The sequence below is a fragment of the Triturus cristatus genome, chromosome 6, assembly GCF_964204655.1.
Source record: "Triturus cristatus chromosome 6, aTriCri1.1, whole genome shotgun sequence".
Taxonomy (NCBI): Eukaryota; Metazoa; Chordata; class Amphibia; order Caudata; family Salamandridae; genus Triturus; species Triturus cristatus.
Window position 1 is genome coordinate 339,843,382 of NC_140589.1, and position 17,552 is coordinate 339,860,933.

At 43.9% G+C, this 17,552-nt stretch overlaps 1 protein-coding gene across 1 annotated transcript in view; it reads right to left on the bottom strand.

Moving 5' to 3' along the window:
- The window catches only part of TAF1B (TATA-box binding protein associated factor, RNA polymerase I subunit B), a 1,023,302-nt gene that overhangs the window by 87,841 nt on the left and 917,909 nt on the right, over positions 1–17,552 (bottom strand). The window contains exon 14 of the mRNA XM_085610722.1: positions 16,930–17,155. Within this exon, the coding sequence (XP_085466848.1) occupies positions 16,930–17,155 (226 nt within the window). The remainder of the gene's footprint in view (positions 1–16,929; positions 17,156–17,552) is intronic.

Sequence of the window (17,552 nt, forward strand, 5' to 3'; positions counted from 1 at the left end):
AGTCGCCCCACTGCGAGGCTTCGCATAAATGGCACTCTTTCAGGCTCATTCCCGCACACTCGAGGCATGCGTCAAGGCTGTCCTCTGTCGCCCCTCCTGTTCATTTTGGCCATGGACCCTCTTATACGGCACTTTCAGGAGCGTCATCTTCATAGAGGGCTGTAATTTTGCACAGGTCCCCTTTTGGCCTCATTATACGCGGACGACACTATTCTATATGTCAGAGAACCACAACTTAACCTCTATCCGCTCATCCAGGAAATCCTTCGCTTCGGGCGACACTCAGGTTTGGGCATTAATTGGCACAAATCGATTACTTTTCCCTTGACCAGCAGTACGATCCCTTGGGAATGTGAGTTCCCACTGGAATGGTGCTCTGATTCTGTCAAATATCTGGGCATACATATACACTTAGATCCGGACCAGATTTTGCACCTTAATTATGGTGCGGAGGTGGCAAGGTTGGAGACTCAGGTGGAGAAGTGGTTGCGACTCCCTTTGTCCATGGCAGGCAGAATCGCTATAATTAAAATGATGGTCCTGCCCAAATTTGCATATCTTTTTAATAATATCTCCATGCCCCTCACACACAGTTTCTTGCGAACGCTGCGATGGCACCTTATCAGTCTAGTATGGGGAGATGGGAGACTGCGTGTACGATGGGCGATCCTTACATTACCGTATGATAGGGGTGGTTTTGGGGTTCCGGACTTTTATCTATATTATTTAATTGCACAGTGCAGTTATGCCTTTGCCTGGTACCACCCGGATGCTAGGATCCCATTTTTGCGCCCGGAGGCCGACTTCGTCTTCCCGGATAGATTAGCAGCTGTTTTACCCAAGGGTGAGCCCAGGAATCCTGTAGACATACAAACGGTATCAACCACCAGCTGGGCTTGGAACAGGCTCATTCGCTACACGGACACTGCAGTTTTATATTCCTCTGCCCTTCCACTGCCGAATGCACGCTGGTTTCCCGTTACGGGAGAGAGACTGGTACAACGTACATCAACTAAATTCGACATTAACACAGTAGGAGATTTGTATCCAGGCGGGCATGTCTTCTCGGCTACTGAGGACGCTCGATTCCAAGAAGCCACGTTCATGGACAAATTCATCCTACAGAGACTATATTCGGCATTAAGAGCTACAATAGTTGGTTTCCCACTGGAACCCGTCTCCTTCAAACCATTGTCCCTACTGATTGAGAATAAGAGTGGAACACATTTAATTTCCAATCTTTATAAACGGTGCATTTTACAGGTCCCTGTTGTGGAAAACAGACTCCGAGCAGAGTGGGAGGCGATTTAGGGCGTCCAATTTTAGACGACCAGTGGGCTGCATGCTGTAAAGCAACAAATTACATTTTGTTCAATAGTCACCATAAATTATTACACTTTAAATTTCTCCAAAGAATATATATGACACCTGCCACATTGCATAAAATTGACCCGGACAGGCCCCATACATGCAGGAAATGTGGCGCTCAGTTCGCAGATTTTGCTCACTTAACTTGGACATGCCCCCACATAAACTCATATTGGGTACAGGTGCATGAAACACTAGGAGATATTCTTGGGCTCACACTTGCTCTTCTGCCGAAAGTTGCACTGATGGGTTAGACGATTAATTTTCCTAAAACAGTCAGGAAGCTGGCTTCGCTTGGCTTTCTCCTAGCAAAACGAGAGATAGCGGTGCATTGGGGCAGCAAAGTCTCCCCCACGTTGCAGAGCTGGTTGAATAGTCTAGCTCATTGTAGTACACACAGCGAGATTTACTCTAGTCTATTGCCCAGCACAGCTCGCCCTAAGGATTTCTGGGGCCCATATAAGACCTATATTGAAAAATTGCGCAACTCCTCTGCCTCCCAATCTAACTCTGGGATAGTCCCCATGGGTATAGGAGAGATTGTATAGAATACACCTTAGGGGAAAGAGGAAGCTTTATAGGATATTGTTGATCTACGTTTTCTCTTATTTGTTGTCAAAACAGCGCTTTCTGTTGCAGGTGGCGAGTGCCCTGATTTATGATATATTAGCAAATGTTGAGGGCCATTTTGTAAAGGGTCAATCAGATGGACGGACGTAGACCTGCATTGTGTTTTTTATTGTACCTCTTGGCTGATATTATAGGACACCTGTACCTTTGACAATGTGACCTCTTCAAGATAATTTGAAATCTCTGATGTGCTTACCAAAGATGAATGTCCTTACATGAACATGTGCTTTTGTTTTTTGTTTTTTTTATATTCAATAAAAAATAAAGTGTGAAAAAAAAAGCAGAAACTCCAACCTGGTTCCCCAGTTGCAAAGTCTGCAGCTCTGGTAGTAACACAACATCCTCTCCCCTAAGTGCATTTAATCAAGTGGTCAACTGGATAAAAAACACAAAGATAACAAATAATTTAAAAGTGCTTTGTCGCTATTTGAAAACTCAGAAAATATGTCTCATTTTAGTTTTTTAGAGCACTAACCATAATTTTGATGCAAATAAGACCCTCTCATATATGTAATTTCTAAATGAAATGCTCTAGGTATTACAGTTTTGATTACATCAGATGACATCAGGCGTTCCACACTTTTGAAATAAATATAGAATGTTAGCAATCTAGTTGTTCATTAGGATACTGTTGAGAGGCAGAGGCCAGGGGCACAGACTCTGAAAATTGATGGCAGGTAGGAGGGTGCAGAGGCAACAATTTGACCACACTGGGCAGGCAGGAAGGGCAGTGGCAGCACAACAGACTATGGAGGGCAGTGGAAAGGGGGGCGGGGCAACAAACCAACAATACAGGACTGGCAAGAGATGCTGAGGCAATATAATAGACCATTATGGGCAGAAGGAAGAGGCAGTGGTAGTACAACAATACATGCCAACAGACCCGATTCAGCCAGGAAACGTCCAATGTTTTTAAGCTCAAATGGGCTTTATTTGATCTGTCTCCTGTCTACAATATACTCTTTTTCAATGTAACTCAAAGGGGAAAATCAATACCCCAGTTTTTTTTCAAAATCTCCCGCCTACCAAGTTCAAAATGTTCGCAAGTATGGTACATTAGAGGATGGAAGGCAGGAGGAATTGGGGTAGGGACATGGACTCAGATAAGAGGACAGGAGGGACATGGAGAGGTGCACCAAACTGACCCTACAGGGCAGGCATCAGGGTTTGCAGCAGTACAATACACCACACAGGGCATGCGGGACGGGAGTGCAGCACAACAATCCATAGAAAGCAATAGGGAGGGGACAGGACCATGCACATGGATAACAGGGAACAGAGGGGAAAGAGGCAATGGTAGCTAGCTGACCATAATGGACAGACAGGAGAAATAGCTGCAGCATAACAGACCATAAAGGGCAGGAGGGACGGATCAGGGGCATTACAATGGAACAGACAAGCCAGAAGGAAGGAAATAGGGGTCTGCACATGGAAACAGAGGGCTGGGGGCAAAGGGGCAGGGCAGGAGCAGCAAAATGACCATGGAGGTCAGGCAGGATGGGCACTAGAAGCAAGAGGCCGGGGAATGTCCTTGTCCCGTCCATAAAGTCAGGAATCTGGGTATGCTTTTTGACAATCAACTTAATTTCTCATCACATGTTAGCAACCTTGCTTCAGCATGTTCCTTTCATCGAATCTGACCTTCGCAAGACGGTGGTGGTGGCTCTTGTACTATCGAGACTTGACTACTGCAACGCCTTGCTGCTAGGCATAAACAAGACTCAGATGAAGAGGTTGCAGACTCTGCAAAATGCTGCTGCCAGACTCCTGATAGCTGTACCCATAGACCAATCTATTTCTAGTGGCATTAAAACATTACACTGGCTCCCAATCCAGCAACGTATAGAATTTAAGGCTATATGTTTAGTGCACAAGGCTATTTTTGTAGGAGGAGCCAGGGATGTTCAGAAGCTTTTCATTCCTTATGTGCCCGGCCGGGTCTTAAGGTCTACCACACAAGGCCTTATTAAGATAAATAGGATACGCAAAGCCAGATGGGGAGGGAGAGCCTTCTCTTTCCGTGCCGCTAGTCTTTGGAACAAGCTTCCCTACTCTATGAAAATATTAGGCAATCATCAGGTTTTCAGGAAACAGTTAAAAACATGGCTCTTTAACGAGACCTGCTGATGATGACAATATTTTTCCCTCTCTCTCTACCAGCGCCAAGACGCTCCGGCATACGTACGCGCTTTATAAATAACTATCCTATCCTATCCTAAGACACACCATGGAGAGCAACAGTGAGACTATTATGGCATACACACAGACCATGGAGGGAAGGTGGGAGGGGGTCAGGTGCCGCTAGCTGACCACACAGGGAAGGTGGGCGGGGCCGTGGCAGCACAGAAGACCTTGAATGGCAAGCGGGAGTGTTAGTGGCAGCACAATGGCTATGATGGGCAAGAAGGAGGGTGCAGGGGCATGCACAAAGGACCATGGAGGATAGAAGGGAGGGTCAGGACCTGGGCACAGACAAGAGAGTTCAGGGCAAGGGGCCTCAACAGACCATGCAGGGCAGGCAGGAGGAGCAGTTACAGCACAACAGAACAGGGAGGGCAGAAGGGTGTGGCAGTAAAATGGACCATGGAGGACAGGAGGAAGGGGATAGGGGCATGGAATGTGGACAGGCAGGGTGGAGGTTGCAGAGACAGGTTACAGTCATCTGACAATGCTAGGCAGGTGGGAGGGGAGTGGCAGCTCAACAGAACACTCAGAGTAGATAGGAGTGGCAGGTCCATGGAACATGGTGGGCAAAAAGGATGGAGCAGGGGCATGCAAAAAGACATTGGCGGGCAGGGGGAAGGAGAATAGGGGCAGCAAGCTAAGCACAGAGGCTAAGCAGGAGGTCAATAATGGGGCATAGAATTGGGCAATGGAGGGCAGGAGGAGTGGACTGGTACATCATGCTAAATGGAGGGCAGTAGCAGCACATCAGGCCATGCATGGCAGGAGGGAGGAGGCTAGTCCATGGATTTGAACAACAGAGGATAGGGAGGAGGTGGATGGGGCAGCAAGCAGATCAGAGATGGCGGGTATTAGGAACTTTATTGTTTTTAAAATGTGTGTCTGTGCGAACTACTTAAAATATGAACAAGTATGCAGCATAATCTCACTTTTATTCAGGAAGAAGAGGACGTTTGTGACTGTGACTCCAGGCTCACTTGTCAGAAACATCCCCTGACCCTCCACCCCCCATCGCAAAATGTAATGTCCGTGAAAAGGCGAACGCAGTGTTATATAGAATATAGTCCTGAGAGCACGATTGAAAATGAAAACTAGATATAGTGTATGGTATAAACTATGCAGCAAAAAGTGTGATATAAGATGGACCGGGGCGTGAAAAATAATATGCAAAACATTGTGCGCAATGACAGATTCATTGGAGAGCGCAAGATAGCACAGACACTAGCGCGTGCTATGCGATATGCACCTTGGAGTTTAATATGCACAGGGCAGTGTTGTGTAACCCAACTAGACTCAAAAGTTGTAATATAAAATATGTGCTGGGGAGTGTAACGTTGCATATGCACTGTGACAAAGATATGGATCCCAGATTGTAATATGTATGGCATAGCGCTGTGCGTTATAACATAGGCATCGGAGAAGGCACGTTAGATGGGGCAATATAACCCGTGCGAAGGCAAGTGTGGCATGACATATTCACGGGTGGTGTTACAGTGCACATGGGCTAGAGAGTGTCATAGCATACGCACTAGCTGATGGAATACAACACAGAGGTGTGTGGCACTCGGCGGGCACTGGTGGGTGTAACACAGCATTGGGCTTAGCCAGGAGCGCGCTGTGACTCAAGTGAGGTTCGTCTCCTTTCCAGAGTGTAAAATAAAAAGTATTACACATCCAGCGGTGGATGTGTGTTTTATTAACCGTGAGTAGGGTTTCTTGAATAGTTTGTCGAATCCCCTTTGAATGGCTTGGTGTGAGTGTGTATTAAATGTGCCCGTCAATAGCTACCCATATTTCATTATATAAATGACAAGAGTGTCTACTTGGAGAGTACCCACCGGCGGGGGCGCCGGGATTAGGCACGGTAGGGCATCAGACACTTCACTAGCGGTGTAAATACATTCCACATGGATTCATTGTATGCATAGTTGCCTTTTAATAAAGATCACGCAAAACGTCATGGTGTTAGGTGCGTACGGTTTGTCCAGCATGTCCTAGGTGTTTCTATAAATATATATTTTTTTTAAATAATAAAAAACAAATGCCGGCCCCGGGGGGTGGGGTCCCCAGGGACAATTAAGGCCTCGGGAGGGGTGCCACGCGGCCCCCTTCCAAATTTTTCTTTTTTCTAAAGAACAAATTAGGGGGCAGTCCCTGGGGGATGGGGTTCCCAGGGCCAATAAATTAGAAAAAGAAGGGGGGCCACACAGCCGCCCTTCTTAAAATAAATAAATAAAAGACTGGCATCGCGCCAGAGGCCAATCCCCCTCCTTGCAGCAACAGGTATCTCTAGTATGCGCCAGGAAGCTGTGTTGCATTCAAGTGTTCTGAGGCCATGCCCCTTTTTACACCTCTCTGCAACGCAGCTCTGTGGCGCTTACTGGAGGTACCCAATGGGCAAGTTTGACCCTAGGGACCCTTAAGATTCAAGGGGACTTAATCTCTCAACTTAGAACGGCCACAGAGCGCGTTTACACAGTGGTGAAGGGAGGGGACGGGGCCTGAGGTGACGTGTGCAAACACGCCCTGTGGCGCGTTTTAAGTTGGGGAAATAATTCCCTTTCAATCCTGAGGGACCCTGGGGGCCAACTAGCCCACCAGGTGCTTCCAGTAAGCGCCACTGCGCTGCGTAGTAGAGAGGTGGTCTAGGCCATGCCCCTTTTTACATCTCTCTGCAACACAGCTCTGTGGTGCTTACTGGAGGTACCTAGTGGGCTAGTTGGACCCTAGGGACTCTCAGGTTTCAAGGGGACTTAATCTCCCAACTTAAAATGGCCACAGGGCGTGTTTACATAGTGGGGAAGGGAGGGGACGGGGTCTGAGGTGACGTGTGCAAACACGCCCTGTGGGGCGTTTTAAGAGGTAGTTTTAATCCCCCTGCCCTATTATATACTAGGGGCTTACAGAGGAGGTCATGCTGATCATGGGGGGACCCCAACGCATAGTGTTCCCTAGTGTATGTAGGTATTTTCACTGTATTCTAAGTGTCTTTTAACATAGCACTGGCTCTAGGACTGGTTAGTCAGACTCAGTTACCACCAGTATCCGTCTGAAAAAGTTGAGGGTACAGGATGATTTTGCAACAATCAGTGATGTCATGAGTGATGTCACTGACTATGTCATGAGTGATGTAATATGTGACGTCATCAGCAGTGCATTGTGGGCGCGCGAGTTATAGTTAGCTGAACTAACTATAACGGGGGAATATCAATGGTTGTGTACGAGTGAAAAGTCCAGCTAACTATACCGCCCCTGAAACCTACGTTTTTTTCAGTCAATATATATATATAGACACATTTAAAAAAAAATATATATATATGTCTCAATGTCCCAGAAGGCAATGGATAACACGCCCACTGGGGGCGGTCATACTAATGAAGTAATTAAAGGAAACATCTTCACCACGAGAGTTTCAGTTGCTTGTTTGCTGCCCATGAAGAAGGGATTTGATATCCCGAAACGCGTCGGCAATTTATACTATTTTAAGAGAAACAAGACGGCATGCTGCATTTTACAGAGAAGCAATGTCGAGTGACCTCCCATGCGCAAGGCACATTGGTTGAAAGTATTTACACGGCGGCCAGCCGTGGGGAGGAGCACCATCACAGACTGGGGGAGACGTGCAAACCAGCTTGTGAGACTGCAGTTCTGGACTTTCAGGGCTTTGACAGTACAGCGCTTCACATGCAAATCAAGCCTGCAATCTTGGTTCCACCTACTAAGGTTAAAAAGGATTGTTAATGCGAACTATGTACCTGACCTTACCAAAGGAAGAAGTCTCTCTCGTATGGTAAGACTCAATGTCCCAGAAGGCAATGGATAACACGCCCACTGGGGGCGGTCATACTAATGAAGTAATTAAAGGAAACATCTTCACCACGAGAGTTTCAGTTGCTTGTTTGCTGCCCATGAAGAAGGGATTTGATATCCCGAAACGCGTCGGCAATTTATACTATTTTAAGAGAAACAAGACGGCATGCTGCATTTTACAGAGAAGCAATGTCGAGTGACCTCCCATGCGCAAGGCACATTGGTTGAATATATATATATATATATATATATATATATATATATATATATATATATATATTACACAACACTCTTTTCCAGAGAAATTCTTGCGCTCTCGCAGTATTCGAAAATAATCTCGCTCCCAATATGTTGCTTTTTCCGATGTTTTATTGTTATTAAAGCATACCAGCTTATATATAGTAATTGCATGTATTTAGCGATTATTACCCCATACAAGGTGTTGATGCGCTTTTTTGCTACTCCAGAACCCATAAAGCAATAGTGGTGAATTAGTATAGTGAAAATATGAAAGTAATTTGAATGGTGGATATCTTAATCAGTTATTTGGATTGAGAAGGATAGTGAAGGGATAGAAGAGGGAAAAGGTTTGCTTTGATATAGCGCTTGCTACCCCTGATGAGGCGTTGAAGAGCTTTTTTGGCAAAGGATAGTATATATAGGGGTGGGGGCTAATCACCAGCGGCATGGCCATGCTCCCACCTCCACCCCCAAAACAGAGCAGAAAGTCTTCCTGCCTCCCTGGGGGGGGGGGAAGCTGATCAGGGTGATTACCTCCAAGTTGCCCCACCCCAGGGGAGCTGAAAGCCCACTAGACACCAGGAATATTTATTTAAAGAAATATAGGGATGAAGGCTGCCCACCATGGACGTGGCTATGCACTCAAACCAGATCAGACAGTCTTTCTTCCCCCACTGGAGCAGGTGGGGGAGAGTACCCCCCTCTGCACCCCCCAGGGGAGGTGGGAACCCCACTAGTCACCAGGGTGTTTATTTCTATAGGGGTCGGGCTGCACTCAATGAGCATGGCCATGTCCCACCCCAAGTAAGTGTGCAGACAATCTTTTGCCATCCCTGGGGACAAATTGGGGTGGTTACCGCCCAATCTGTCCCCCATGGAGTGCAGAAAGCCCACTAGATACCAGGGATTTTTTTTAAATATTGGGGTGAGGGCTTCCCAACATGGACATGGCCATACCCGCCCCAAAAACAAAGCAGGCAGCCTTTCTGCCCTCCCTGAGGAAGACTACACCCAATCTGCCCCCACAACAGGTAGAAAGACCACTAGAGACTGCATTCAGGCAATGTTTGTTTGGGGGGAGCACCCCCCCCCCCCAGCATGGGCCCATGCTTTTCCCCCCCCAGGGCCCAATAGACCTTCTGCCCCCCTGGTGGGTGGATAGGGTATTCACCCCCAATTTCTTCCCCCCTCCCCATGGGGGGGAAGGAGCAGGAAACCCACTAGACACCAGGAATTTCAAAATGGTGCTAAAATAAACAAAAGGATACAGTGGCCTAACCTGAGATCTAGCCATACCTCTGCCACAGCGGGGTCAATAGCGCCTTTCTGCCTCCCCCAAAGGGGGCAGGTAGGAGACTTGCCCCAATTGGGGAGGTTGCCCTAAAATTCTTCCTGGGAAGGGGGTGGGGAGTGGAAAATCCACCTGACAGCAGGGATATTGTCTTTGGGGCAAAACAAAGTGCTGCAGCTGTTGCACTCTGACATTGGCCACACCCTCACCCTAAAGGGGACAAAGCAGATTCCCCCCCGGAAGCAGACACGAGATGTGCCCCCATGCCCCAAATTTGCCCTGGCGGGGGGGGGGGGCAGAAAGCCCACTGTATGGCAGGCATATATTTTTTTAAAGAAAATAATGGGGTGGTCTGGCCCACCCTAACACCAGGCCCCACTCTTAACTCTAAAGCCTCCATACTCTTCCTGCTACCCTGCGAACTAAAGCATCCCATCCCAATGGCAAGCAAGAGGACATCTGATTCCTATGGGTGTTGTTTTTATATATGGGACAGGAGAGCATGGGTAACTCTCTAAATGGTGAATAGCTGCACTTTTGAGGCTTGGGTAGGCTGCTACCTTGAGAAACCTAGCAGACCTAGACAGTTATGAAAACTAGACTTTTGGGAGAGCCCAGGGTAAAGTGCTTTGCATAGATCTCACACTTATTTTATTACCCACAATGACCTGCAAACCTCAACCTTTGACTAAAAACACACATTTGTTTCACATTTCTGTGAAGAAAACTTCTGAACTCTGTGGGGAACCACTAATGTCCTACTACACAGCATTCCCTCAAGTCTCCTGATACAAATGGTACCTCACTTGTGTGGGTGGGCCAAGAGACCTTCACACAAAAGGACCTAAAGCGCTACATCGATGGATCAGCAATAGGGGTAGCTGCAGTATTTGGGGCTGATCTCGGCCGCCACCCCAGGAAACCTACCAACCACAGACATATTTGAAAACTAGACAACCAGGGTAATCCAGAGTGGTGTGCCTTGCATGGATCCCACACCTAGCATTGCTCCACTTGTGCTGATAAATATGCTACACCACTTTTGTGGTTGGGCTTAGTGCCCATTACAGGAATATATCAAGCCAGGGTCAGTGGGAGTCCCCTCGCAAGGGTAATAAACAGACAGCTGTGGGCATGAGATGCCACCTCTGATCAGCCACCTCCAATTACTTTGGGTCAACCGTCAGTAATACTGAACAATAGCATTCTGCCGAAACAATACAGTCAACATTGTCCAAGAAAGACAGCAATTTCTGCACCCATCCTGATAGTACCTCTCTTCTCTTGGTTCACCTACCTCTTTTGCTGCCTCAGCACTGTCAAAATGTTTAGTGAAGGCCATGACAAGTCTAACAACTGGTCTTGAAAGGCCAGTCAAGATCAGCCGACCCTTCTCTTGTGGTCCCTTCTCTTGGGATCCCTGGCACACCTGCCCATGAACATGAATTTTTTCACTCCATTTAACAGTGTTCTTGCTCTCAATGTCCTGTGGCACTTTGGAATGAGATGGCTCCTCACCTCTCTATCCAACAGACTCCTAGAAGGCCTTGCAGCAGGCAGTGAGTGTCTAATTAGGTTGCAATCAAACATATCTAGCTATGAGTCTAATCTGATTTCCTGGTATATGAAGCAACACAACTTACTCTTCTCTGAGCCTCTTCCTTGCAACACCTTAAGAATACCAGTCCACCAATAGCCTGGACGTCAATGTCCAAGTCTAAGACTCATTTTAGGAATCCTCATTCTCAATCAGGAAGGACCACGCCCTTCTTCACAGGAGGAATACTGGGGAAAACTAATGGCTAAGTCTTGTCTATTCTTCACCCCCTAGACTGCCATTGATACACTTGTTGAAGACAGCACTTCTGGCCCATTTAAAAGATCCTATCATATCTGCTGGAACTTCAGCCCTTGAAGCGCTAATGCAAGAGATCCCTGCATTGAAGGATTCTGCCCTCTTGCAGAGCCAAGATGGGCATAGGTGCCTCATGCAACCTTTTAATGGCTGTTGTATGCTGGACATACTTCTACAAATTCTTGGGTAAGCCTAGGATCAAAAGCATAGGACATTTTCTCCACCAACAAAACCCCTGGCATGAGGAGGGCTTGAAATGCCATTTATAAGTATACGCCAACAATGTTTGTAACATACAAATTGTTCAATATTCCTATTTTTTGTGCAATTAATTACAAATACATCTAGCAGGAAAAATAGCATTAAACTACCCAACAAACCAGTAATCTCATTAATGCTAACTCAACTACATAGCAAACTGCCCCTGCAGTTCCATAGATCTGTTCTATCAGGAGAAAACTAAATCTGAGAGGGCATGGCTTGACACCAGGAGAAGATGGCCACTCTCTGGTGAGGCTCCGCGGCATCTCGGGAGGGTTTTCGACCTCCACTGGAACGGACCTCAACTCCAACCGCTAAATTGGGTCCCTTGCAGTTATGAAGATCCCCTGATTTGAAGGATGTGATTTCCGCCGGCCGGTGAACAGTTTTCTGGCTCCTTTTTCACAGATTATGAGCGGCGGGTTTCCCTCACAGGACTCGCGAACGCCATTTTGAATTTCTGTCGTGCTGGGATCGCTGCTCTCCTCACAGTGCCTCAGTCTTTGATGTCTTTCTCACCGCCTCGTATCATTTTTTATACAATTCTTATCTCCTATCATCATTTCTCATTGAGGCGATGTGGGGAAGGTAATTCCAACTTAATTTTAACATATTTCGTATCAACTTGATTCGCTGACTAGAATTCATATGACTGATTTACTCTACCGGCCTTTTACAATGAAGGGTCCTGCATTTTTTGGAGGATGTGTTCGTCTCAAATATAGTACATGAACTGAACTTCTCCTACAACAAGCTAACGTATTTTTCTCTCTCAAGTTTTCTAATCTCCCCCAATACTATTTAAAAAGAAGTTTAACTGTATATGATTGCTGTCTGTTTATGGGGAGAACAAAGCCTGTGAGACGCACTACATCCCTATCTACTTCGTCATCTACATTCGAAGATTATAATCCATTCAATATTCTTCATTCCAACATGGAAGAAGGTCCTTGCAATACCGTAAACCCCCCCAGTGTGTACTGCGACATGTTCGTCTAACATTCCACTTCAACTTCGAAACCTCTGCCCAAACTCTCTTGTCGGGCAAACGTATTAAAAAGGACCCTCCATCTCCTGTCACTTCTCCTTCACCCACATCTATGGACTTACTCCTACAGGAAATTTGTGCCCTTCGTACTCATATGGAAGAGACTAATAACCATCTGCAAGCTCTGGAGGATAGGTGTATATATATGGAAAGCAAAGTTGTACACGTAGAACAACGTGTTGACTCTATACAAGTTGTGGTAAATCAGGTTCCCACAAGGCAATCGGAAATTCCATCTCTTAAAAAACAAATTGAAAACCAAGAAAACCGCAACAGGCGTAATAACCTGCGTATATATGGTCTGACAGAAGGGCAAGAAGGTTCAGACCCTATCACATTTTTCAAGTTTTTGCTTCCAAAAGTTCTTGGTATTCCTGACTCTCCAAGTCTCAATATCCAGAGAGCACACTGCTTGGAATACAGCCCACATTCTAGCAAACCAAGAGGAGTCATTATGTACTTCTTAGAATACACTGGCCTATTGAGAGTGCTACAAGCAGCCAAACTGAAGGGTCGGATAACCTGGCAAGGCTCTAATCTTTTATTCTCCCAGGATTACGCGAAAAAAACAGCAGACAAGAGAAAGACATTTTTTATTTATGAGACCAGCTTTGCGGAATATTAATGCTAAATTTGGCCTGTTTCACCCATGTCTGTTCAAATTAACTTATAAAAACAAAACTACAAATTATGAAGACCCGGTTTTGCTACAACGCTTTATAGATAATTGTAGAGAAGATGATATGGACGTTACCAGACTTTGTAATATATGAAGTTGCGATGTTCGTTAACCATTTCCTTTTCAGTGGTTCCTATAATACTTTTTCTCTGGTTGGCGATAGATTTTCGAGTTTTGATTTGCTTCATGGTTTCATGTTTTCCTTTCTTTTCCCTATGTTAGGTGCAGAATCCTGTTTTTTGACCCTTGTGATCACTGGTTCGTTTGGAAGGAGTGTCTTCCCCCCGACCTGCCCTGAGTTGTCTGGTCAGTTGTGTGACTTTACCACCCTCAGTTTTGGTATGTCTTTTTGATGTCCTTGTTTGTCTTTCGTATATATGGTGTTTTTTTCTTTTCTTTTCTTTTCTCTCTCTCTTTTTCTTCCTTTTCTTCTCCCTTTCTCTTACCTTTTCATTTTCCGACAATCTCTTCCCTTTATTATATCACCGTCCTTGCTTCATTCTTTTTCCTTTATACCTCATTACACAATACTCTTCCTTTATAATCACATCTTATGTTTCATTATATTATTTCATTTTTGCATTTACATTACATTTATCTGATATTTCTGGAATCTGCATTATGTGCATACCCTATTATATCTTATTATTGCTTCACTTTTTTAGTTTAAACTGTTTAATATGTCTATTCTAATATAGATGGCTTTGCGAATTTTATCTTGGAACGTTAAAGGTTTTGGTTCTCCTATAAAGTGTCAGAGAGTATTAACTTATCTTTCCAATTCAAAATGTAATATTGCCTTGTTACAGGAAATTCATATTGTGGACAAATAAATTGCTAAGCTTAAACGACAGTGGGTGAGCCATGTTTTTGCTTCTCCTGGTAACGGGAAACGTAATAGTGTAGCTATTCTGTGTCACAAACGCTTAGATATTCAGTTGCTATCACAAGATTCTGATGATTTAGGTAGATGGGTGTCTGTTTTGCTATCAATTAATAAAATACCTATTACCCTTTTTTATCTTTATGCCCCTACCTCCCCTGACAATGCAGTTTGGCCCACAATACTGTCCAAATTGATGACTTACAAGGATGATTATCTTTTGGTGGGTGGTGATTGCAACATGGTCATTGATCCCATACTTGATCGCAACTCTAAACTTAAATGTAATTCGTTCCTTATGCATACCCAATTTACATCTACCATTGGACTACAATCTTTGGTGGATGCGTGGAGACTTTGCAATCCTACACTTTTAGAATATAAATACGGACAAGTGTGAGATTCTTCCCCTAAATAAACTATGTTTTTATGCTGATTATACCATTTCGAATTTTCGTTGAAAACCGGATTCAATTAAATACTTTGGCTTATGGGTTTATACCTATTAAAGAAACTGTATCCCTGAATCTAAAAGAATTGCAAATAGCTTTGAAAAATCTCTCTTCCAGATGGAATCCCCTGTTTTTATCCTGGTGGGGCCGTTTAGATGTAATTAAAATGATGCTGGGTCCTACAATTCTCTTTTATATTTCCAACCTTCCTATAAATATACCTCATTCCCAATATAAGTTAATATATTCCATCTTATATAAATGTTTATGGAACAATAAAAAGCCACGTACGTCTCTTCAGAAACTTAAAAGTCCCAAGTTTATGGGAGGTGTTAACTTCGAGGACTTTTATTCTTACCACACTGCATTTTTCCTTAAACAATCTGCCTTCCTATTTCAGGAGGACGATGCCTTAAATTTACCTCTATGGGCAAATATTGAAAAAACTATCCCTTCCTATTTTAAATATTTCTAAAATCTTCCAACCTATCTTCACCTCTCACAAATCCCCTAAGGACCAATTCTTGCAATCCTACATTTGGCACAACCAACACATTCAAATTAAAGGACTTCATTGGACTTTTCAACTTTTTAATGGCGATATTTGTATTTCTTTTGCCAATGCCCAAATGCATTTTTCGGGACCCTCTTCCAGGGAATCTAAATTCAATTCTTTAATCACAGAGATTCAATATGCTTATAATAATCTCTTATCTACCCCTGTATTTCCCTCTTCTCCACCTAATATACTTTCGATTTTGGAGTCTACCCCTTCTGCTTCACAACTATCCAAACAGCTCCTTCCACAACCAACCAATCAAGATAAAAAAGAAGTAGAATTACTCTGGAAACAGATCTCCAGCTTACTTTTCCCATCCATATTCAGAACAAGATTTGGTTGAAAATAATAGATCTTCCAGAGCAGCCAACACCACACAGACATTATTTTATATGTACAATAGACTTATGTTTATGTTCACTCCTTTTTCATTACACAAGATAAATCCAACTCTCTCCGCTTCTTGTTGGTCTTGTTCATCCAACAAAGCGGATTTAAAACCGATGTTATTCGATTGTCAACATATTTACACATTTTGGACGCAGGTTTGGAAGTAAATAAATGACATATTTCATACGCAAGCATGTGCTCATAATCCCCGAATTGAGGACGTTTCTAAATCTACATGAATGTTTTTCATACACTACAATTATAGCAATATATTAATTGGTCTATTTTTTTCTTACTCTCGACTTGGATGTTATTTACTGTACTGAGATTATACCCAATTCCATAATTTGGTGATTGTCACTTTTTGCCCTCCTTTACCCTCTGTCTCGCATATATTATTGATATGATAACTTTATGTATCAATTTATCTCGTGCTTATTATATTGTATTTAATGAATTACAAATAAAATATTTTCTAAAACTTAAGGAGAAAACGAAATCTGAACCTGAGGAGCTGGCTGACAAGAGCTGTGTGTGCAGACGAGGTCCGAAGATTAGCACCAGGTTAAAGTCAAAATGGACCAACATGCTCCAAAAAGAGACATTACCGGCACAAATGGACAACACTTGTCTGCTGACCTGCATCTCTGTTCACTTACCAATAGGACTGGGCACACAACCTCGAAGCAAAACAGAGTGTTGGAGCACAGGCTCTCAGACCACACATAGAGGCACTGTCCATAGTGCCAATTGCAAACACCTTAGGGAGACGCTTCAAGCTGCTTAAAAGAGCATGGCCTTGGACTGCATGCTAATCTTAAAGGAAGATTACTAAAATACTAAACATAGGTAAATACAAAAGCAAGGCAAATTTAGCACCAAATATAGAACCCCAGAGTAACTTTGTGAAGGCCAGACCAACAATTACGTGAGGAAAACACCTCAGAAGAACAGAGCAGGTGAACTTCTATTGGCTCCAAGAAACAAGGAGAGAGGATGATGGAAGTTCTACTGAGGATTTCCATGGACAGTACTGTTGTCCACTTCTTGTTGGATTGACATGATTTATATTTCCTTTCCCGCCAGCTCATTAAAAAGGTAGAGGAAAGCATATTCCTCACCTCCGGTCTTGCCATAGCATACAAAGTGTAATAATGCAGACAGTTTAATTACATTGAGGTTCAAAGCGCAGACACATCTTTTATAGAATGAGTATGATTATCCAATTAAAATACCATTTAAGATATTTTTAAGTTCTTAAAAATACTACAATACTCACGGTTGTTGACAAAGTTTCAGTGAGCTAAGCCAGTACTTTGAGTTCACAAGTGAAAATATATTGTCCTCTTCTTGCGTAATTCCCTCCAGGCTATGCCCATGAAAACAAGTTCTCTCTGTGTTTTCTTCATCCCATTTAAACTGGAAACTGGAGGGATTTTGCTTTTCAGTAGACTGCCTCGACCCAGCCAATCTTCCAAACTGCCTTTGCAGGTTTACTCTCATTTCTGAAATGAAACAACTAATGCTTAATCCGCAAACTAAAATTTACCCTCTCCACCCCAAACATATTTTCGTATTGAAAAGACGGATTGTTAAAAATCACTTGTCTTGTGTCGCATACATTTATTTAGAAAACCACAGCAAAAAAACTTTTTAGCGGTCCTTCACAACAGAAATCAACATTTGATTCATTTATTAATTTTGCATTCTTCCAAGTCATTAGATTCCTGCTCTTTTCCACCTCAATAAAAGGGCTCTATAGTAATTCTGCTAGCTTACGAAATTGCCTGCATCACTCATCTGGTGAGCTCTGATCATTCAAAAACTCAATTCCTCCTTTGAGTTACCCTAAGTGCATTGCTTAATTTGTGCAGGCGGTGGGCACCAGGACTTATAATTGAA